Source organism: Acanthaster planci, linkage group LG02 (assembly GCF_054643075.1).
Source record: "Acanthaster planci isolate LZ-2023a linkage group LG02, COTS_SCS, whole genome shotgun sequence".
Classification (NCBI taxonomy): Eukaryota; Metazoa; Echinodermata; class Asteroidea; order Valvatida; family Acanthasteridae; genus Acanthaster; species Acanthaster planci.
Window position 1 is genome coordinate 13,800,181 of NC_141778.1, and position 22,317 is coordinate 13,822,497.

General features: G+C 41.7%; 2 protein-coding genes across 3 annotated transcripts; one reads left to right on the top strand and one right to left on the bottom strand.

The window, feature by feature from the left end:
- Positions 1 to 1,670: 1,670 nt before the first annotated feature.
- On the top strand, positions 1,671 to 13,991 carry taf7 (TATA-box binding protein associated factor 7). Of its 2 annotated transcripts, none has more exons than XM_022223848.2 (14): positions 1,671 to 1,795; positions 4,705 to 4,849; positions 5,593 to 5,749; positions 7,381 to 7,459; positions 8,120 to 8,172; positions 8,508 to 8,588; positions 9,113 to 9,233; positions 10,231 to 10,289; positions 10,550 to 10,622; positions 10,989 to 11,066; positions 11,637 to 11,840; positions 12,212 to 12,321; positions 12,747 to 12,806; positions 13,318 to 13,991. In XM_022223848.2, exons 2-14 carry the CDS (start codon positions 4,713 to 4,715, stop codon positions 13,351 to 13,353), a joined length of 1,248 nt encoding a protein of 415 aa, XP_022079540.2. In that variant the 5' UTR covers positions 1,671 to 1,795; positions 4,705 to 4,712; the 3' UTR covers positions 13,354 to 13,991. The 2 variants fall into 2 exon arrangements, with proteins under 2 accessions (XP_022079540.2, XP_022079541.2); XM_022223849.2 differs by lacking the exon at positions 1,671 to 1,795 and adding an exon at positions 1,844 to 1,864.
- LOC110973204 (protein FRG1-like) lies at positions 13,687 to 22,292 on the bottom strand. Its single transcript, XM_022223850.2, has 8 exons — positions 22,127 to 22,292; positions 19,720 to 19,793; positions 19,033 to 19,158; positions 18,129 to 18,301; positions 16,709 to 16,813; positions 16,020 to 16,111; positions 15,013 to 15,123; positions 13,687 to 14,502 (listed from the first exon to the last, which is right to left on the bottom strand). Exons 1-8 carry the CDS (start codon positions 22,192 to 22,194, stop codon positions 14,466 to 14,468), a joined length of 786 nt encoding a protein of 261 aa, XP_022079542.1. The 5' UTR covers positions 22,195 to 22,292; the 3' UTR covers positions 13,687 to 14,465.
- Between the last annotated feature and the right edge of the window lie 25 nt (positions 22,293 to 22,317).

Consider the following 22,317-nt stretch of genomic DNA (forward strand, 5'->3'; position numbering starts at 1 on the left):
TTTAGGTGGTGTTTGACGAGTGAACGCGTGGATTCGAGGTCAAAGCGCCGGGGGATTTCAATCCAGTTGATGAAAACGCGTGTGTTAGTTTCCCTTTCAACTTCACTTCATTTTTGCCTGTTGAAATCTCCCAATCATAGCAAATTTTAATGTTAAAATGGTATCAATATCGAGGATCGGTCTGAAATGGCAACACACATTCGCGAAAAGTATGTATGGGCGTCGACAGAATAACAATAACATTAACTGCGGGAGGGGTTGATTTTCTTTTTTTCTCTCAACAAATAATTTCATTCAATTTTGTTTCTAATTTTCTTGTTTTTGTTTCTTTTTTGGTTCTTTTCAGGGTCCCCTCGCGGCGCGTATGCAAATTTGATTATTTGCACAGGCACTGAAATGAAAAGGCACCTTTCAGCAGGCAATCTACCAGGGAATCAAAGTAGTCTACCCCACTTCTGAATATGGAAATTCCTCCCCCCAAATAAGATTTCTTTTGTGCTCTAAAATCAAACTTTGTTAAAGAACAAGCTTTGTTCAAAGCAATCTGAAACCCAAACTCACTGCATTCCACCTTGATTGTAAATTTGAAAACGACAACACTCTAAATAGGATTTCATGAAACTACTGAAGTATTTGCCGCGGCGGGAAATTCAATGTAACACTGGGTCAAGATCGTCAAACTCGCCGCGATGAAATACACATTCAACAATTTAACTCGCCGCGGCTACATACTAACTTTAAAAAAAATTGCAAGTGGCTTTTATACGCTTCCGTACTTCTGTAACTAAACACCCATAAGCGCCGACTTGACTGGGTGTCAACTTTCTAGCATATTGATTCTGGGTTGAAAAGGACGGTTAGGCTACACATGAAGGAAACTTCAATATTGAGTTTGAAAAGATTGTTAATAGCGATTTGCATATTGGGTGGTAAATCAGCCTAGGCTACTGATACTGTAATAGACTGTGAATACGGTCTATTGAGGATCACACTAGACGTAGCCCTGTTTTTTCCCTCTTCTGTATGAAACACGCATTGCTTATGAGACAAGAAAGTTTCCTGTTTTCTGCAACTTACCAATAAACCGATGACTAAAGTAAGGCAATATAAGATTGAGCCAAATTAGTAATGCTTAAGGTCCAAAATCTCCAACCGCCACAGAGTTCAGGGAAAAACATATCTCTGACGTATGCCCCCATATGCCCAGTGTGTCTTCGGCACATTTCGCTCATCACTCATTTCCTGACACGAGTGGGAGGCTTTTTTTTGGGGGGGGTGTGGATACTTTATATGTGAGATTTTCTGCAACTGACATGATTAAACTTCCACATTCCAATTAAAAAGGACATGCATTTTCAGTGTTTAGCCTCATAACTTGTATCAATTCCTAATAGATTACGGTAGTAGTTTAATACATTCTGTATATTCCAAGTTTATTAAGGCTTGAATAATTTTTGTAATGAATTCTGGGCAAACTCTTAAACTTATCTGTCTAAAACGCATGAGCGTTACGTTAGTGAATGTTAATTAAAAATATTTCCTATTTGCATAATGCTTGCAACTCTCTGGGGCCAGGGATGCATGAGACGAGTTGTGAAATTCGTGCTTGGACATTTATCCTCACTTGGACCGAGAAGAAAAGGCTAAAACTCGCCGCCGTAGAGGGCGCTATTATGCTGCGTATTATGCTCCAAGCTTCGCGCATGAACGACCTCCGTGACGCGTGCATATGTCCGCTCGCTGTCGCGTCGCGGTGTTGGGTTAGGCTTTCCTTTCATTAAGGAGCCAAGGCAGGGTAAGAATTGATTGTGCAAGGGCCTCTATGCTGGTTTTTTTTTGGGGGGGGGCCTCAAGATACGTTAGGGTGAGTTTGCTTGCAACTGCTCAAGTTTGCTAATTTAGCATCTCCGTTAGGCCATGGAGGTAGTGATTCTACCTCCATGGTTAGGCCAAATCATTTACCGTACAGTGCAAGGAATAGAGTAGGCCCCTACTGCCAGGACTGGACAAGTCTCGTTGGGCGGCCTCCAACCCCCAGATCCCAGTTTCAGTGTGTTGGGTCCACGTCTTACAAGCCCCAGATCCCAGTTTCAATGTGTAGGGTCCACGTCTGGTCTATGCGCGCGGTCTGATGTTCGCGCTCCTGCTGGACATGACAACGTTGACCAGGGGTGATGGGGAGGAGGGAGCTGGAGCTGGACAGCATATGGTTATTGCCTGTAATGATGCATTGCCAAGTGTCCCAACAATGCTGTCCAGGATTGTAGATTCATGGAAATTTCACAGTGTTCCAATTATTTTTATTTAGGCCTAGGCCACAGGCCTTATTGCTAAATCAGATAGTATTTTGCACAATGGTACAAATTACAGTGGCATTGTGGGAAGGAAAAAGGAACAAACATTTCCCCCTTTTCCTTCCCACAGTGCCTTTCTGCCATTGTGCAGAATGTGACCGGTATGGGGCTACGGGCATTTCGAAATGAATGGGTTAGGCTTGGTCTTGAGTTTCGCTGGTTCCAGTCAGAGCCTCGCATGCAGTTTGGAATGCTGCATCAAATGGCTGGAATCAGCGAAGCCGATGACTAAAGCCTAATCCACTCATTTCGAAAATGCCCTGAGCTTGAGCATGTGTTTAAAGAATTCACTCCCGTCGCTGTAGTTGGGTTCCCAATCCCATTTTCATCAATGCATTTAGACTTAGAAAATTGAAAATTGCATCTCCCACCTCCATGGTGTAAAGCTTGTACAAGAACAGTCATTATGACAAAATATATGTGCACCAAAGTATAACTGTATACATTTTGATATGTTTAACCCTCCTTTGGTTTTACAGCACAAATATGCACCGGTGCCCACAGTCACTCTTGTGCATGTATTTTCTACATGGAACCCAAACTTGCACAGGTTCAGTGTGCAGACAGTTGGTTGCCAGCACAAAATGACCCCGGGGTCTTTTGTGCAGTCCTCTTCACTGCATTTGGTTTACTGCACAATTATGCACATGAAACTGTGAAGCAAAGTTGTTGGGCAGCACAAAAGTGCAATCTGATATTCCTGCGAGGGACTGTTGGTGCAGTGCACAACACAACACAGCTGTGCTTCTTTGAGGTGTTCACCAAATGACCCAAAGAGTGACTTCAGCATAGGAGGGTTAATAGGTTAAATAGGCCCTACTTGTGACCTTTTGACTTTTCAGGCATCTTTAGACAGTTTATGGGTTACGTTATTGGGGAAATAACATACCATTTCAAATATCTGTATCTCGTATACAATATGAGTCTGGAAATTATGGGGAGCGAACAAGAATTTCTCCCAACCCCGGGGAAGGGGGCTCTCAGCTTTTGTTTGAAATTGGGATTTCTGTGAATGTCGCCATGTCATTTTGTGGGTCGAATAAACGTGTGGCAAACAGTTTTACTGCGAATTCAAAGTTATTAGTGTCAATTAAAGTAGGGTTTTCTGGAAATCATATTTTTAATCTTTCCATAAGTACCGGTACCTTAATTGTATTATTAATGTGGAAGGTGATGTGGTCACACAGTGATTCCAAAAAGAGGATATAAATAGCGTCACCAACGTTGGGGTCCGTGAATAAGCTATTGGTGATAGACTTACTTCCATTTGCCTTTGTGGTTCCTGATGTGGTTCATGACGCTATGGTATGGGACTTTGAATGCAGCCCTGCAGTGACCCTCCGTTTCTTGATGAAAATGCACTTTCCCCAATCAAATCTTCCCCCGACATGCCCGAAAAGCTGTCAAAATCTGTTTGAATCATCGTATGCCCAATGGTATTTGGATCATTTTTCATTTAACTATTTTTGGCTAAATTCAGATGATTTACTTACCATCCTGCCTCTCTTCACAAAACGAGTTGTACATCAGCCTTCAGCTGTTTACACGATGCATCACTCACTGATCCTGCACAACGTCACAAACATCCGGTATCAGCTTGACCATTTACAAGTTTGTGAAAAGCTTCGCAACATCGCATGCAACATTGCGTGCCTGTGTGCTCTGCCGCACTCCCCCACTTCTTAAATGGAAGCAGGGGAATCGAGCTGTCTGGCATCCTACTCACGCTTACAATAAACATGACTTACCATGCTTACTGTCACTTTCTCGGCAGGTCCAAATTCTCCTTTCTAATACAGGAACACAGTCTCCAAATACATAATCCCTAACTGCCTAACATCCATGACCATGCTGTCCCCAGGTCCCTAATTTCCCTACTTAATGTAAAACCAATCACATGATCATCAATGATGTTAGTACCCGAGACTGTTAACCTTGCCCAAAATTCTGTTGGCCTACTGAGGTAGCAAGGGTACACTAAGCTACATGTACATGTATATTTCAAGTCGGAATCTATATGCGAGTATACTCATGTCATAACCTTTGTGTAATCTGAACAAGTAAGACGCTAAGGTATGAATCACCTCTTTAACATTTAGACACGGTCGGTGATAGCAATATCGCAATTTTTAACATTGGACAGGTTAATTTGAACGATGTGAAGGCCTAAGATTTTATTCTTTTCATACATGTACATGGAGTAGTTTTTTGGAAATATGCACCCCTTCAAACCAGTGACTTGCACCACATGGCTCTACTCTTTAACATCAACAAGGCATCTACATGTATAGGCTTAATAGCGAGTATTGCACATGTACTGGTACATCTAATTTTGCATCCGTTCATGCAGATTGAGTCATGAGTAGCAACAGCAGTAAGACGAAGAATCCGAGCAAGGCTAAAAGTCGGCCGTCAGCCACTGTACGCCGGAACTCACCAGCAAGCAGTCGTCCAAGCAGCAGGCCTGGCGGAAGTCGAGGGGGAAATGGCAGCAGGTAGGTATTTTCATGACAAGTGGTTGGAAAAGTCTGTCTTCTTTGCATTCGCTTCGACCATGTCGACAACCCTTCACAAACTGAGCCCAGCAGTTTGCAAACAAATGCTTTACATGTGGATACGAAATTCTGTGTCAAGATCTGTACCATACACTAATCATACAACCAGAATTATGTAACATGAAGGGATTGATACCAGGCATATTGCCAGGTGGTAGGTATGCACAGCATTCCTCTTTGATCAATCTGCTCCCAGTGGAAACGAGAGGGTCAATTTTTACATAGAAAAAATGGTCCGTTGGTCGGAACTCGCCACTTGTGTGTGCAGGACACGCTAAGTACACGCGACCAGTTTCCTGTTCATAGAGGATTCGTCGAAAATACGAAAGGTCAAGGTGGTTGGTTTGGTGTGAGGGGTTGTTTGTTTTGGAGCTGAAAAGTCGATCGTTTCCAAATGTTCATGCAACACACACATTGTAGCCCTGACAAAAGTGGGACAGTACTGGACTTGTGTTGGACACTGTAGAAAAAACAAACTTTGGAAACAATTCATCCACTGGAACCCAAGGTTACTGAATAAAAATGACGAATTTTGAATGGACAGAGCACACTCTTTGAAATGTTGAGTTATTCATGTGCCACGCTACATGTAGCTCTCTTCAGATCAATACACACTCCAAGGAGAGATTATAGGGTGCTGTGGTAAACTTCAACTCGGTGGAATGTATATGATATCTGAACAGGTCAGGAACTCCCAAACCAAAGGGGGGTGGCAGCGGCCGGTCAACGCCCAGCAGCAACCGGCCAGCGGGATCTACGGCCAAAGTGAACCCAGCCACACAACGGAAGGAGGACCCACTACCAGAGCTGGAGAATCACTTCATACTCCGTATGCCTGAGGTGAGGTGAACTACATGTAGATGCCAACCCTAGCCTAGTTCCCAGACCACAACTCTGACTAATCGATAGAATCTTTAAGTCAAGTACATGTAGCTGCCCCTTTTGCGTGCCCAAAACCGATGGATGTTATCTTGTTTCTAAAAATTTCCAAAATGTTCTTAGCCCATTCTCATTTGTGGAAATTGTTAATGTTTGGAAATGTCCAGGTGCAAATTGCCTCTGATTTCACCACATGCCACATAATTTGAACCCCTTAACATTATTTGGCTAAAAGTGCTTTCGATTATGTATTGCCACTTTGGCATAACAAAAACTAACAAACACATGTGAGCTGCACCCCAAGCATTACATCATACATCTTTTTGCCTGTGATGGTTTCCAGACTTACAGTTTATACACAACAGGGAACCAGACTGTGTTCACTCTCTGCCATCTTGAATTGAAACTTTTCATTTTCAGAACCTGAGAGTAAAAATAATGGCAACTAAATAAAAGCTTACAAATTAATGCCAGTGTTTGTTTAGAATAATTTAGAGTTTGTGATAAATCGTACCTAAATGGTTTAAACCACATTTGAAAAGCGAGACTGAGCCTTGGTACCCCAGATAGTCTGGCACCATCCAATTCATAAGATTACATTGATTATGATAGACTCAGGGTACATTGAAAATGGCTTCCATGTGAATAGGGTCTATTGTCAGGTCTGGGTATTATAAGATACATGTAGGCCGTAGACTGGCACTGCATCATCGGGAGTATTAGGAACCTATTTATTTTGACCAAGGTCACTTTTGACTGCAGTGTGTCTAGGACTAGGCATACATGTAAGTCTTTGCGGGTGAGCAGATGCTGACAGTAGACGTATACTGTATGGTAGCTGCAGCTCTGAAAGTAAGGCTTTGTAGAAACTTTTGTGTCCCCACAATGATTCCGGTGCCCACATTATCATGCAACACTTGGACTGTGTGTGAATCCTTTTAAGTCTGTTGCTTCTAGTGATCTTTCAATTTATGTACAAAGGAAAGAGTTGAAAATGTTGCTCAGAGTTCTGATATTTTGAGCTGATACAGCAAAGGATGACTGCAAAAAAGTAGGTTAAGTTAATAAGGGAATAAATATGTGCTTGGCTGATCTGCATTCAAGACCAGCTCAGGAGAATGGACACGACTAATGCCCGAGCTGCAGGCAAGGTTCGTTACATGTATCAGCATTTAGCCTCCTTCCGAGCAGAAATAGCACAAAGCTATTCCTATTCATAAATACCGTCAGAGAGTCAAAAGAAGTAAAAATGAAACAAATTTCCAAGGATTGGGTCAAGAATTGTACTTTCATTTTCCTGAACACCCCCATCCATTTTATGGTATATTCCTTGTGCAAGTAGTTCAGAAGAATCTCCTTATGTGGACTTGGCGCCTGCGTGGCAAGTTCTGGGTACCACGGCACACACAGACTCTTGACCAATAGGAATGGATAAATTGTCTCTTATCCAGGTAACAGGACGTCTTTATGCAGCCAGCATTATCAAATTGCAGTGGGCAAATACATGTACTGTCACATTGCACCTTGTTGAATTTAGGGAAACTGTCTAAGGTATTTGTGAATGTTATTTTGCTGTTGCTTTCCTTTCGTAGCATGCAGTTGGTGACATGAGGAAGATTATTAACACTGGCAGTCAAATTCTGAAGGACAAACTTGCCATTGAAATGATGGGTGAGTTATCCATAACAACCGAGATATTGAACCTTTGCCTGTATTATGCTCCGGCATTATGTTCTTGTTTTAATCCTCCAAAATCTTTCACTGTGAAGAAAACCAGCGGTGTATTTGTGTATTTAACTTCCAAGGGGTGTGCAAGGGTGGATCCAGGATTTTCCAAAAGAGGGGGCATAAAGTAAAACTTTGGGGGTCATCCATAAAATTAAGGAGGTTGGGTAACCAGAAGCTGCACTGTTGTTTTTTACGCCTTAGTCACATTTACAGGGCTGGGTGCCTCCCTTTATTTTCTTCCCCCTCTATCTTTCTCTTCTTTTTTGGTGAAAAAAGGGAGAGGGGGGCGTGCACCCACCATGCTCCCTGGATCCGCCCCAGGTGTGAAGTCCAACACAGTGGCAGGGCTCCCCCATCCATCAACCCACAGAATCCTCCAATACCTCCTGGTGGAATTTGAAGGATCTGAGAGGCTTATTGATTTAAAAAATTTAATTGCGTGACATGTTGGATATGAGGCTGTCTGTAAAAGTCACCTGAAAACCATTGGTTCCTACTAAGTCTCTCCGTGGTCGTGGCTTTACATTAACAAGTTGTTTTACTCTCAAATTTAACTCCTTTTTTTTCAACCAGTGACATTGTATTTTTGTTCTTTTGTTGCAGGTGACATGCGCCATGGAACAGTCAAGTTTAACGATGAAGTGTATTCAGCCAAAGTATGAACATTTTAAATACATTTTATGTAAGGAAATTCTAAAATAACTTGCAAATTTCGTCAGGTTGACAAGTGCTTTGAATATATTTTTTTCTGTGGCACCTTGTAGCCACTTCTTGAGTTGTAAATTTTAGAGGGTTATGAGAGGATTGAAATGGAATGATAAATTTTTCTTTGAAGGAAAGTTGGAAACTAGTGATTGTGATTTTCAAGAAAGAATGCATAGGTGCATTTAAATATTTTTCTATTTTACTCCTCAAAATGAGTCTTTAAATATGTTAAAAAATTACTAGCATTGAGTAAAATTGCCTATGCTTCTCCTGATTGTGTTTTCAGCTCATGGACTTGCCCAGCATCATGGAATCTCACAAGACCATTGACAAGAAAACCTTCTGGAAAACGGCAGACATTTGTCAGGTGTGACTACCTTCATCACCTGACTTCATCACCTGTGGAAGATAAACAATACAAATAATTTATGTTCAAAATTCAAGTGAAATTATGCATGAGTTCAGTTACCATGGAAACACAGTATGTTTTGTTTTAATCAAATTAAATTTGGAGAACCCAGTTTCCACTTCAAAGTACATGTACATGTAGTTACTGAGGTATGGAAGCAATATACACGAATAAGTATTTATACTTTCACATGCATGTACATTTGCATCCGCAAGACGGGGTATCCCAACCAGGCTACAAGGGGTCCACAAACCTCGGAGGGCAATGCTTTAGACCATTTTTCCTGGCCCCTTGTACAGGTACATGTCTTGTGAACCTTGGCAGAGGAGGGTGGGAGTCAGTAGCAAAATGACAGCCCTCGGCACTGGTTCTTGAGACCGATGCCATGCAGCAGGAAGAGGAGCCGGAATTCACCATTTGTAATGGTAATGCTGCCATCTTTTGTCCGTGCAGTTATAGCTTTTGAATTGTTTACTCAATAGATGCTCGTATGCAGCACCGAGGAGCAAGCCATAGAGACAGAAATGAAAGAGAAAGAACTGGAAGAGAAAGGATTGAAGAGGCCGGATCGGGTTGATAAGAAATTCATGTACAACCATGGAAGTGAGTTAAATAATCACCATCATTGGTAACTGCATTTCAAAAGCATACAGAGTACCAGCAGTGTAACTGAAGCACACCTCTTGTGCAGAAACAATTACTAGTTAAAATCTGTAATGATACATGCTGTGGCTCACGTTTGGAGTCTATTTCCAGCTTCATTTTGAAACCAAGAAAGATGACCAATTGCTGAGTTGCCGTTGCTCCAGTAGACAATGTGGCTGCTGTGTTTATCTCAAAGTAAAAATCATAAGAAGCTAATGTCATGTTTGCTGCTGAAGTCGTGAGCTGGCTTTAAAGCTAAGTCAACCACTTTGCGCCAGGGGACCCGGTATAGGGTACCTTATGTTTGTATGCATAGCCGGGGAGCCCGAAATCGGACAAAAGACCACACTCTGAACAAAAGACCGAGCTGCTTGGACTTGAGAACATTTTTTCAGTTGGCAAGAGCGGAGGTAGTCCGTCCTTTATTGAAACACTATACCACTATTTGTGGCATTCAATATGAAGGATTACAACCACGGACGAAAGCTCTCCAGTGCTGCAGTGTTGAGCAACACAATACCCTGCACGCCAATCTGGCCCCATTGAAAAAGACGCCAGCAGTGAACTGCTCTAATTTCGAGAACAAAAGAAAATTATGCAACACTGCACTATCTGGGCTCTCTTTACAAGGCAGCAGACCTGAAATACACGGACGTCAATAGATGTTGCCTGTCAGATTAGATTATAGTAGACACCAGACAGTCATTCGTGTTGTTGTAAAAGTCTAGTAAATGAAATAATGAATTTTTGAAGAATTATAGAAAGGGAAAATCATGAAAAATGCCCGTATTTGTGCATGGCCATTTTAATTGAACCCGGGGTGAAGTGGTTAAGTTATGTTTTTACAATGGTATATATAAGCCTTTGAAAAAAAATTCATGTGTAAAAAACTCAATGCGCAACTGAAAACCAAGGAAAGATCACTTTCAATTTTGGACTTGTTTGTGGATTTCAGTCACGCCCCCGCTGAAGAATGTTCGAAAGAGAAGATTCAGAAAGACAGCCAAGAAAAAGGTAAGTCCATCAACATGTTGATTCTGTACACGTGTAGGATTCTTCTGTGACTTTTTCTTAAAATACGTGATCATTCGTAACTGAAAAATTCTTTTTCTTATCTGTAGTGTTTTTTTGTTGTTTTTAAAGTCTGCATGTAAATGGGCTTTGATTAAAAAGTATGTACTTCAAGAAATTGTTCATAGAATAAAACCTTGGCTTTCATCAACCTCAGTCTCAAGCATAGACAATGCATTTATTGGTATTTTTTTCTGTGGCAGTATATTGAGGCTCCTGATGTGGAGGAAGAGGTCAAAAGGTTACTGCGCATGGACAGCACAGCCATCAAGATTCGTATCCTTTAATACCTGGGAAACATCTCGCTTTTCCCACAAAGATGTAAAATAGCTCGCAATATCTCAATGTGTGCTTCAGCATGTTGTTTTATGTGTAATGTTGTATTCAAAATCTTTCTATGAGTGGGTTCACCTTGCAGATTTCCTGTTTTGACGTCGGGTTGGCTAAGAATCACCAGATTGGATTGATAAGTCAAAGAGCGGGGCTGAGTTGAATGAGACCAGGGATGCATTTATTAAGGTCCTCACATACGCCTACAAGCAAAATTGTCTTTTGATCGAAGGATTGAAGCTTTTATACATGCATCTCTTGGACTGATTTTGTGATTATTTTCCTGAATTGTGGCAATTTGCCGGCTTTCAGGATGGGAGGTGCTAGCAGAGGAAGACATCAAAGATGAGAATCGTAATGAAAATATGCCGGGTGTATCTCATGGCTCGGGTGAGTTATGTATAGTGACCCTTTGTTCCAATCCCTTTTGGTGCATCATATTGGGTTTGCAAGACATCCTCCCGCACCTAATATGGTCATGCTTTGTGTTGTCTCCTCTCTGAAAATATGTCGTCAATGCACAGTGACGATGCAGTGAACTTGTAATGTACTTGCCTTCATTTCTGACCGAATCCAAAAATGTGAATCTTAAGGCCATTTTCGTCCCCATTAATTTTGTTTTAATTTGCATCAGAAAGCGTGACCCGAGGTTCCTTGCTTGAATGTATCACTCATTCTGGCATTCTGGTGAATAAGGATATCGTGGGTGAAAAATGTTTAGGGACTCTATTGATTTACTGTGCAAGATTCCGTCAGTGGCATATTACTCCAAAGTGGTTTTCAACTCATTTTGTCAGGATTGATCACACTATCAGCATCTGGTTAACGCCACACAATGACCTTCATGTAGCGTCTTATGAGAAGGCTAAGCTCCTCATTGCTGCCAGTAGTTGCTACGTGGAGTAGACAGCTTAATTTACCGTTAAGACCGTCTTGATATCTGTTGTTCATTCTCATCAGCCGAGGGAGATGACTTGACCCGCATCTTTGGTGACGTGAGCAGCTCGGAGGACGAAGACGAGGACATCAACATCTTAGACATGGACGAGGACACCAGGGACTCGGGGATGATGGGGGAGGAGCCGGTGGAGATGGAGGAGGAGGTGGAAGATGAGGTGGAGGATGAAGATTCCAAGATGGGCATGGAGGAGAGTGAACAGCCAAGTAAGTCAACGGAGAGATCTGAGATGTTGGGAAGATTCCGAGTTCATAACGAGAGCATTCTTACCGTCACGTAATTCAAAAACTCACTTGACACACTGTTTGTCTTAACAACTGTTGTTGAGTAGGACTCCAATATTATGTACATGTATATGCATCACTTTTCCTGTAAAGGAGCAGTATGCATTGCCAGGCTTTTTCCCAGTATACACCCATTTTATTCTTTACATAAAATTTGTTCTGTAGCTTTTTATTTCCATCCCAACTTACAGATATCCAGAATGGAATAAAGTTGAAACTCATATGATGGATTTGAACAAGTTTGTGCTCTGCTGTATATGGGGTCCTTTTGTATTTTGTCTGCTTTTTTTCAGATGAGTTTGTGAATCGATTGGATGAGTTGCGCAAGGAGTTGTCCGAGTTGGAGGAGAAACAGCGAGCCTTGGAGGAATCCATCAGCACAGTGGATAACATGCTACTCAAGGTATGTTACCTACAGCAGGACCCAACATAATGACGGCAAATTGTCGTTTTAAAGTGTTCAATGGTTGGGAGAAAAGTTTGGCCAACTACGAGGCTGTGTCCACGTTATGACTGTGGCTAAAACTATGGCTGTGGCTAAAACAGGTCTATGGTAGCCACTGGCTGTTGTTGCTCTGCTCATTCTGCGTTACTTCACTACACCTCCCCAAACACTTTGACTCTCTTACACAAATGGAAGAACAGTGAAATCTTGACAGATCAAACTCTGATAGCTCCAAACTTCTGTTCTAGTCATACAAAAGGGTCCAATGCCAGCAGCTGCGTAACCGATCTACAACCCTGTTTCAACTCAAGTTTTGAGCCTGTTCCCTTGAGGTTTGACTCACTAAGATTTCACTGTAAGTTCATGTATTGTTCCCTTGGCAGGATCGATTCCAGTCTCAGCTGAACAGTGTTCTGGAAGATATCAAGATCAGACAGAAAGAGGTATGACATTATCCTTGTGGTTTGTTACATCACCACTTTGTATGATGTGTTTAAATTTAACATGAAGTACTGGTCTTGCTTGTAAGAGGAAATACCCTCCATTCAATCCCGATCAAAGCCTTAATGCCCTTTAATGTGTTCTCATGTTTAGGGTTCTGGGTGCTGGTCTCTGAGTTTTTATCAGTACTGCGTCTGCAGTGCTTTCTTAAGAGCTTGATAGAAAAACTTTCACAAGGTTTACTTGAGTGGGACATTTGGCCAGGACATCCTGCTTACTCGTGCAGGTGTCTTGCTTGCTGAGCTTTTGAGTTTACTGGGGTTTGCTGGCCGATTGGTATCCGATGTAACAGTTGGTAGTGTGTTGCGCGACTTTGGTGAAATTGCTTTTCCACTGGGAAGTCCGCAGGCTGATCGAGATGAATTGTAGTTAGCACTTCAAGAACAAAGCACTGGACAGCTCATGAAGCACCTTCCACGTCAGCAGGTACAATTCTTTCTACTTCACTTGCAGGTGGAAACGCTGGAAGTTCTGATTGGTGACGGCTGATGCATCGTTGTTGGTGTCATGGACTGTCCAAAACACACCTTGCACACTTCCATTGGAATCCAAGGTCCTGCATGTGCTTCATACCTTGATGGGATGCTGAAAGCAACTTGTTTATTGCGTTCAGAACGAGTCAAGTTAGCATTGTGAGGAAGTGGGCGGGTTTTCAATGTCTTACAACACACCTGTGACACAAGTCGTCCCACTAAACACACAGGTCATTTTGTCCTTATTGACACATTTAAAATGGCCAACAATCCTGCTGATTTTTAAGTCCTGTTGAAGAAATCTGCTCCAAAATTGGGGAAAATGAAAGGAAAATCATACAGAAAGCAGTTGAGGATTTGAATCTAACTTGCTAGAGTCCTCTTTACTCCCATCAGTTTTGTGCATCAGAAAAAATTCTCACTGCTCTTTGCAAACTCTTAAAAAAACTTGAGAATATTAGGTACAGAGAGAGTCAAGAAACTACCGCAGTCGCCCAACACGATTCAGGCTTTTCAAGGAGGCATACACCGTTCTCTAACAGTCGTGGAAAAGGCATCATTAAAAATTACTCCTTTACGGAATTATACATACACGTATGCTGTACAGTTGTATACTGCTTACAGAAAGTTGTATTAAACTGTCATGACACTGCATGGTTTCTTGGCTGTAACTGATTCAGATTTATCCAAAAATCAACCATTGGTTATGTGTGATTTTAAAGGCGCTAGTTCTGCTGGGCCCAGGAACCATGAATTGATGTGGGCTTGATGTTCCAATCCGTCAAAGGGCAAGGAATGCACCATTGGTTCTTCTGCCTAGTGTTGGAATTTGATGGATTCGTGGAGGTCCTTAAGAAGAAATGTACGCATCCAAGGAATAGAGTCTTCCGTCATACTGCAGTCACCATGCAACTCGCGCTTGGTCATCTGCACAAACTTGGTGCTGCGACCAACGATACGATAGTGTGGTACAGTCCAACAACCTTCGGTGACTTTTGCACAGTGCAGTGATGAGTCGCAGGCCACTATTCCTTGGCATATGCCACTGATGGAGCTCCAAGATGTGAAAGGCAGATGGCAATAGACCCCATCTCAATCCTGTGAAGAGTCCTTGTGTTGTAATGTTTGCTATTTGCAGTATCTGTCTGCTTTCATCTTCTCCCTCCTGTGAAAATAAGAAACAGAAATGAAAGAAAAAACATGAGATTAGATAAACCAACAATCAACAAAGAAAAACAACTGGGAGTCAATCCTTCATTTCAAGACTTGCCTTTCTTGTGGCTGCAAGTGAAAGCCTTCTTAGTGATGTTGGGAGGATTTTAAAGCCTTCCCATAGGACTTCTTTAAATAACAACTGCTTCCTACATTTCAGTAGAGATTTTCAACTGAATTTGATATTTCAAAAGTGAGCAATACATTAGCTTCTAAAATGCAAATTAAATGTATGTTCTGGAAACTTAATAAAGACACACAGGGTTTTCTGGAAAAGAGGCCACCACTTTGGCTTCTGAAGCATTGATACATGTGGCCACCACTTTGGCTTCTGAAGCATTGATACATGTGGCCACCACTTTGGCTTCTGAAGCATTGATACATGTGGCCACCACTTTGGCTTCTGAAGCATTGATACATGTGGCCACCACTTTGGCTTCTGAAGCATTGATACTGTGCCCACCTGTCAAGTAAGGCTTCGTGTAGTTTCCCTGTTACTCTTGCTTCCTTGAGGCCCTGTCTGTCAGTTTCATTCACCCGAAGCTTGTGGTCCTGGAAACTCTGAAATTTTTTGCTGTTGGAAAAGGAACAGAAACAACTGAAAAACTTCCACGGAAAAGAATCCCGACACATGTAATGAATTAGTATGAAAATTGCCATTTGTTTTCATACAAGAAATGTCAGCTCCCTATTTTTAAGGCTTTTGGGTTAAAAATTGAGATCTTGATTTAGATGGCTGTAAAATGCAGAGGATGTGGGTAAATCCAGAAACTAGGGGTCCAAAAGTGCCATTTTCTTGTCCCTATTGCATCTGACCTTTGTTACTTGACATGGAAATACCACCAGAATTGATTTCAAACTATTACTATTTGTTTGGCAGGTAATTTGCATTAATTCATCACTCTTGGAAGTTAGAAAATGTGTTCTGAATTTACAAAATCATATATCAGATGTGACAGGGACACACAAAAATGGACCCCTAATTTCTTGAATTACCCATGTACATGCATTCCCAACTAATGTACAACCTAAGCATTGATAATTCAACACATCATTTGAAACTCATGACGACTTATGCTCCTAATGATGACTACATGTGGCATGTTAACCATAATTCAACTAACATCACCATAAATAGGTTGCACTATCTCAAAATCCGCACGGAACCAGCCCCCGAGGCAAGGTTGAACCACTGGTGATCAATAGCCGATTTTACTTACCAGGGTGGGGACCACATTACTGTACAAGATGGCAGCTAACAGCCAAATGTGAACAATGATGAGATTTTACAAAAAAGTTTAACTAGAGTCATTCCAGTGTGACTGTTGTGCAAGTGTGCATTGTTAAAACGCAATGTTTGACTGGGGGTTCAACTACAGCTTATGCCCGGACTTGCCCCGCATCTATAAAGCGCCCTCTTTGGCTCTTTCCAGCATGTGTAGAGCCCGAGGAAGTGTGAAAGTGACTTACACGTAGCTGATCTCACATGTCTCTATGTCGCCCTTATCCTCAGCTGGTCTGCTGTCTTTCTTTTTCTTGATGAGAGGTGCACAGGAACGGATCTATGAAGGGAACACATCCGAGATGAAAGTTGCAAACAAAATTGTCATGCTATGACAACGGGGCCCAATGTCACAGAGCTTCCTTTTAAGCTATTTCATTGCTAACAAGAGCACAACAATTTGCTTAATGGCAAGTGTATTTCGCGGTGAACATTTCAAGCTTCCTGCGCTTAGCACAAAAATTGCATGGGTGAGCATGGAGATTGCTATTGTTACATCACAAAGTTAAGCAAATTTTTCCCAGAAGGTAAGCGTGCCTTTGGCTGTGCTTGCGTAGCATAGTCTCCATGAGATACAAGGAGCCTCTGTTAGCGTAAAATCATGTACTTAGCAGGCAGCACCGCAAAATTGGGCCCAGAATGAATCCAATTTTAGAAGATTATTACCAATGGGTTGATCTTCTCAAAATACGGATTTCATCACACTGTTTTAAATTCATTTCTGCTGACATTATGTCAATGACTGCAGTATTTATCCACTACACTAGAATGGTCCCACCCTAACTTACAATCAAAAACTGGCTGTAAGTTCATCTTCACAACGGATTTTATCTTCTCAACCAACCTTGCAGACAAAAGCTAGTGAAATAGGACTGACCTTAATCATCTCTTCCGGCCCAGCTGTGGTGCTGGATACCACGATGTCATCGTGCTGGTTACAAGACAAGAAACAGTTGTTACATCCCATCAGAGCCATCTTGCCCTGCCCGTCAAACATAAACAAAGTCTTGTAAACAACAAACACTGTTCATACTGATGTGCTTACATTTTAACCTGAATGCATTTCACTGACCAGTAACAAAAATATACTGAGTGGTTTTTAACTGTCAGATTCCGAGGGAGAAATTCCCAATCTATACTGTAAAGGATTTGTAATGGCATATACTTAAGGAAGTAAAAATTAAGGAAAATACCTAATATAACTTCCAATCTCTTTTCCCAGTAGAGCATAATTGAGTGACCATGAGCTACACAGACACAAGCCCATCTCAATTTAATCATTTAGTCGGGCTGAGGCCCACTTTCGGGGATTTGTACAGTGCATTAGCTGATCTTCAGGTCCAGTCCAACAGTTTGGGCTGTGGCTTGAAATAAAATTTACACCAATGGAAAGTCACTGGCAAGCGGCTGCTGCCAATTCCCATATATGCATGTGTTACTCCTGGCTGTAGCCGCTTAATTTGGACACTGTCTCTTTCTCCTTTAACCTTTTGCTGCCGGGGGACCCATTTTCAAGCACATAGGCTTTATACATGAAGCCAGGAGCCAGAAATTGGGACAAAAGAGCTGGGCCTTGTAACAAAAGACCATACTTGGGCATTACCAACATTTTTTTCACTATCAATAGAGGAGATAATCCAGCCTTGTTTTTAAAAAGTATACCACGCCTTGGGGTATTTAGTGCGAGCGGTTTTTTACCGGGGACAAAAGTGCTCCACCACTGCAGCGAAGAGCCACACAGTACCGCTGCACGCTAATCTGGCCCCTATTGGAAGGAGGTCAGCAGCGCACTATGCCAGGTAAGTAAACAAAAGAAAGTTACATAACACCACACAATCTAGGCTCTTTTTACAAGGCTGCAGGCCTGGCTGAAATACTCGGGCGTCAATGAAGGCTACTTGTCAGTATAGAGTAGCACCCAAAGAGTCCTTCGTGTAGGTGTAAACGTCCATTAATTGAAATGATGAAGTTTTGAACAATTTTGAAAACTGAAAATCTTGAAAATGACCCGTATGTGTGCACTGCATTTTTCAAAGCACCCAGCAGCAAGTGGTTAATGTTAGGCTGGAGACTCAAGCGTGAGCACAGATCCCTCAGAGACATATCAAACGCCACGTCCCAATAAACTGGCAACGGCTAAGAGTAATACAGACATCTACAGGAAGTGGTTCAAGTCATAAAGCCAGTTGACATTTAAAGGCACATATGTTGCTTCCACCCAGAGCACTGTCCTCATATGCAGGCGAACCAATCACTCCCCCACCAAAAAAAACCCTACGACGTGAATATTTATTTACATCTTGGAAGACTGGTTCCCATTGCTCCCTTGGCCCAATGGCATCTGATCGGCCAACTACCCTCCTGTCATAATCCACTGATATGTATTTGTCAAAGCCAGTCTTCAGGGCGATCTTGGTGTCTGACAGGCGGATGGCTGTCAGTTGCTCAGGTGGGGCGGGGCCTTCTTGAGCTGAAGAAAAGAAAGGGAACTTGCACATGTACAAAAAGCGCAAAGAGTTGCATACCTCAATGTTGCAAAATTAAAGTGAAGTAAATTGGAATTCTGAAGGAGGTAACATATGCAACACCGAACTGTTAACATCTTTTTGGAATGTCAGCACACTTTGGGTGTGTAAGTCAAGTGTAGGAAATAGGATTGTGGAAGTTTCAGACCCGAAGATGGATAAAAAAATGAGATAACACTGCGCAGAATCATCAACAGGTTACTCGAAAGTAAACAAGAAAAATGACAGTCATGCACTGAAAGTCAACTTTATCACAAGCTTGCAACTTCCACATCTGACGAAAAGACTTGTGTTCCTACCGCTTTTTCCTACTAAAAATTTGCAAGAGTATCCTTTTATTGTGTAACTTGATTTCTACAGTATGTTGAATACATGCATGCACACACACACACCCAAGTGTGTATTTGCCTGCAACTGGGGACCCCCTATTGTTCCTCTTTTGTTTGTACTTTAACTTTTTTAGAAGACCACCCATATGTTTTGTACACAGTTGTCAATCGGGGACCCTCTGTCAATCGGGGACCTTATTGTCCTCTATTGTTCAGGGTCCCCATTTGAATGCAAAAACAAACTCACACACACACAAATGCTCAGTTTCCCTGCTGGTACACATATTGAACAGCAAACATGCATGCATGAATCGGGATCAGTCCACTCTCCACTGCTTTTCACTTACAATTTGTATGAGGTGCTCCTAATGTGAATAGGCCTGTGTCCTGAGCAAAGATGTAAGCATTGGGTGCCATCTCAATGACAACGTCACCGGTAATCTCATCGAAGTTTCTAACAGTCCACCATCCACCTACAAACAAACCCATGAACATGATGATGATGTACAATATGATAAGGTGATAACAATTACTGAAAATGGGTCATTAGGGAGACATTCCCATAAGAACGTGCACAAAATTTTCCCAACTGTACTGTCCCATAATTCAATATTTCCTAATCCAATCTTAACCAAACTTTGCATGTTTTCATTTTAGACCCTAATCTATCATCTCTCAAAATTTGGACGGTAAAATTCGGCCTCCTCCTGGTACCTGGAGCATTAGGGAGACATGACCAATGTTTCCCTAAGATTCAACAATTTACAACAAAGTGTCTCCCAAATGACCTGTTTGTGCTTGTTTCATTAAAAATGATAATTCTAACTGAACATGTTAAACAAATCACAAGGATTTAAAATAAGCCTCAAAGAGACTATTTAAGTTCACAAAATTCCAACAAAATGACAAATGACGGACTAACTGATTGACCATGCAACAGAACAAAAAACAAAAACTAGTAACCACTTGCTCAAAGCTCAAAAAACAAGCTAAACATAACAAAAATCTAATGTTTACAAGTTTGATTATCTCACCATGGGCTTCTGCATCTGGTAATCTTTCATCTTTCTCTTCTTCTAACTTTCTCTTTTTCTTCTTGTGTTTAACACTGCAGAATATGGAACAATGACCCACCGTTAGTTTGGATCATGTTAGTCTTGAGTTTATAAAATGAAACAGGTGGAAATTTTTGCAGCACTATAGAGAAGTGAAATGAATACTTTACTTGCACAGTTATGCAAGCAAAATGCATAAGCGCCGGTTCAAATGACATCATGCTTTGGTACTCTGGCATGGGGAGATTGGAAATATCGCCCTACACAATGATTGGGAATGAATCGGTGTTGTAAACAAATAGCAGTTTTGGCCTGACTTGCACATTACACAGACTCCTTAGTATGGTTAAGTGACAGTAGCCTGTACAGAGAGCCTGTCTAGTTTGCACCCAGACTTCAGTACATATGAATTTTGTTCAGCTCTGCAAAAAATTCACGACAGTTACGGTTGTTTTGTGTCGCAGCTAATATGCAATGCTCTTGGCTAGTTCCCTGTCCAGTCAAATACTGCTTGTGGAGAATTGTTGAAAAAGTACATGTAGTGAGGGTTGTTCTCTGTGACGTGACACGAAACAACCGTCAGTTTTGTACAAGTCAGGCCAAAATTTGTTCAGAGTGGGGAAAATGCCAACTGAGGGCAACATTTTTCCTCTAAATGAAAAAAAGGCGAGTTTTCTGCAAAAGTAACCGGGGGGATAGTTAGCCCCGTAAGTAGTGAACATACAGATGCAATTTTAGCTCATAAAATCCAGCGGATGTCTGATAATATCCCCAGACATCCTGGATAAACTTGATTGAAAGGAATCATTATCAATTGGTACAGGGCCCAGTATCGGTGTTATGTCCCAACTACAGCATCAGTCCCAACTATACATGTAGTTCGGACCGTCCCAACTACAGGTGGGGCCATCCCAACTACATGTACAGTGCTGTAAACTACAGCATGGTATTTTGTTTACATCAGCAACTCATGCTGGCAGAAATGAGTTTGTACTGAAGTGCCATATCTTAGATGAATTACATGTACATTTATGTTGGGTGTGAGCTGCATAAACTCGAGGAAGGTTGAGAAATTTGCTTCAGAGATTGGCCAACAATAGTAGGGCCAGCCCAACTGCAGCACTATAGGCCTACACGTACATGTAGTAGGGATACCCCCAGAACTGTGGGGTCCGACATCCACCCCACTAGGACCCCACAGTTCTGGGGGTATAGTTGGGGTATAACATTGGAATGGAAGCAAATTGGACATCTAACTCCACCAAGAAGGCAGTATGAAATTTGGCTGCACAAATAGCTATTATGAAGAGTAAGTTAGCACAATCAAAACAGCCAAAATGTGTTTATGGTAGTTTGTCCAACCACTGCCGATCTTCAGTACAATCTTGAGTCTTGCGCAAATTTCTTGGAGGCCTACCATGCCTACTCCCTCCTGAGTTGAATGGTCTTCATTCAAAGGCAAATCAACTCTGTTTGGCATGAAATAAATTTGAGCAAGATTCAACCATGGACAGTCACAGTGGAGGAAGGAAACTCCATGATTCAACCAACACTGTTCAAGGTTGCACTGCGCTGCACATGACGTGGCTATAAACGACATTTTTTTCCCGACGTTTGCAATGCATTATGGGTCTGGATGACAAACATGCAGTGCATTCTATGCACAACCCTACGGGAGAAGTGTACCTGCAAAACGTTAATCTGTTTCCATTTTATTTCACACTCCAATTCAAGCCATCCCCTTCTGACACAGTCACGACAGTGTTGCATTATTGATTTGGGACAAAGATATTCACAAAATTGGTAGAAAAGGAAAATTCAGAGAATACCTTCCAATAAAACCACTTTTTGTCATAGACCTTGCTTTGACTAAGATCATGAATATTAATGCATCTATAGTATTGTCCAATCAAAATCATGACTTCAGCTCATTTATCCCACATTGACCAGTTATGTTCATTTTCAGCCTGTAGAGTGACTGGTTCCCTTTAAAAAACTATTAAGGGTGATTTCTTCTTCTTACAAGTTACACTGTCTTACAAATATTTGAAAACTTATTTGAAAATGTTTCTTGTACAATCTGATAATACGCATGCACCTTTGAGTTGATGAGCAGATCAGTGAAAAAACATGGGTTAGAAATTTGTAAATTGATTTCTGACTGGTTCACTTCCCCTATGATACATGTCGGCATGGTAGGTTTGTCACGGCCGGTTGTGCATACTGCATTGCTTGTCTGTCATCTCATGGAGAAAGGAAAACACATTTCTCCATGGTCATCCAAACCCATAAAGTTAATGCATTGCCGCATTGCGAACGTCGAAAAGGTGTATTCTGAGCATCAACTTTCGAGCACTTCACGAGTCCCATTTTGCGTTTTATGTACCTCTTATGACTAGAATCGCTTCCTTTGAGCCTCAACTTGCCTCCCTTCACAGCACTGTATTCAGCCATTGCCCACCTTCTCCTTACTAGTTCAATTAGTTGAGTAGTACTCAGGTACTAGGTCGAAGCGCCTTCATGCTGCTGAACTCAACAAAGTGTTTATGTAGTGCGCCCTCTTGAAGTCGTACGCAT

What these genes read in the sequence shown, in the direction of transcription:
- taf7 (XM_022223848.2), top strand. Translation starts at nt 4,713, where the DNA reads ATGAGTAGCAACAGCAGTAAGACGAAGAATCCGAGCAAGGCTAAAAGT. An exon ending in CGAGGGGGAAATGGCAGCAG is followed by an intron (nt 4,850 to 5,592) that starts GTAGGTATTTTC and finishes ATATCTGAACAG; the next exon opens with GTCAGGAACTCCCAAACCAA. An exon ending in TGGATAACATGCTACTCAAG is followed by an intron (nt 12,322 to 12,746) that starts GTATGTTACCTA and finishes TTCCCTTGGCAG; the next exon opens with GATCGATTCCAGTCTCAGCT.
- LOC110973204 (XM_022223850.2), bottom strand. Translation starts at nt 22,194, where the DNA reads ATGGCTGAATACAGTGCTGTGAAGGGAGGCAAGTTGAGGCTCAAAGGA. An exon ending in AGCGATTCTAGTCATAAGAG is followed by an intron (nt 19,794 to 22,126) that starts GTACATAAAACG and finishes CATATTCTGCAG; the next exon opens with TGTTAAACACAAGAAGAAAA. An exon ending in CACGAAGCCTTACTTGACAG is followed by an intron (nt 14,503 to 15,012) that starts GTGGGCACAGTA and finishes TTATTTTCACAG; the next exon opens with GAGGGAGAAGATGAAAGCAG.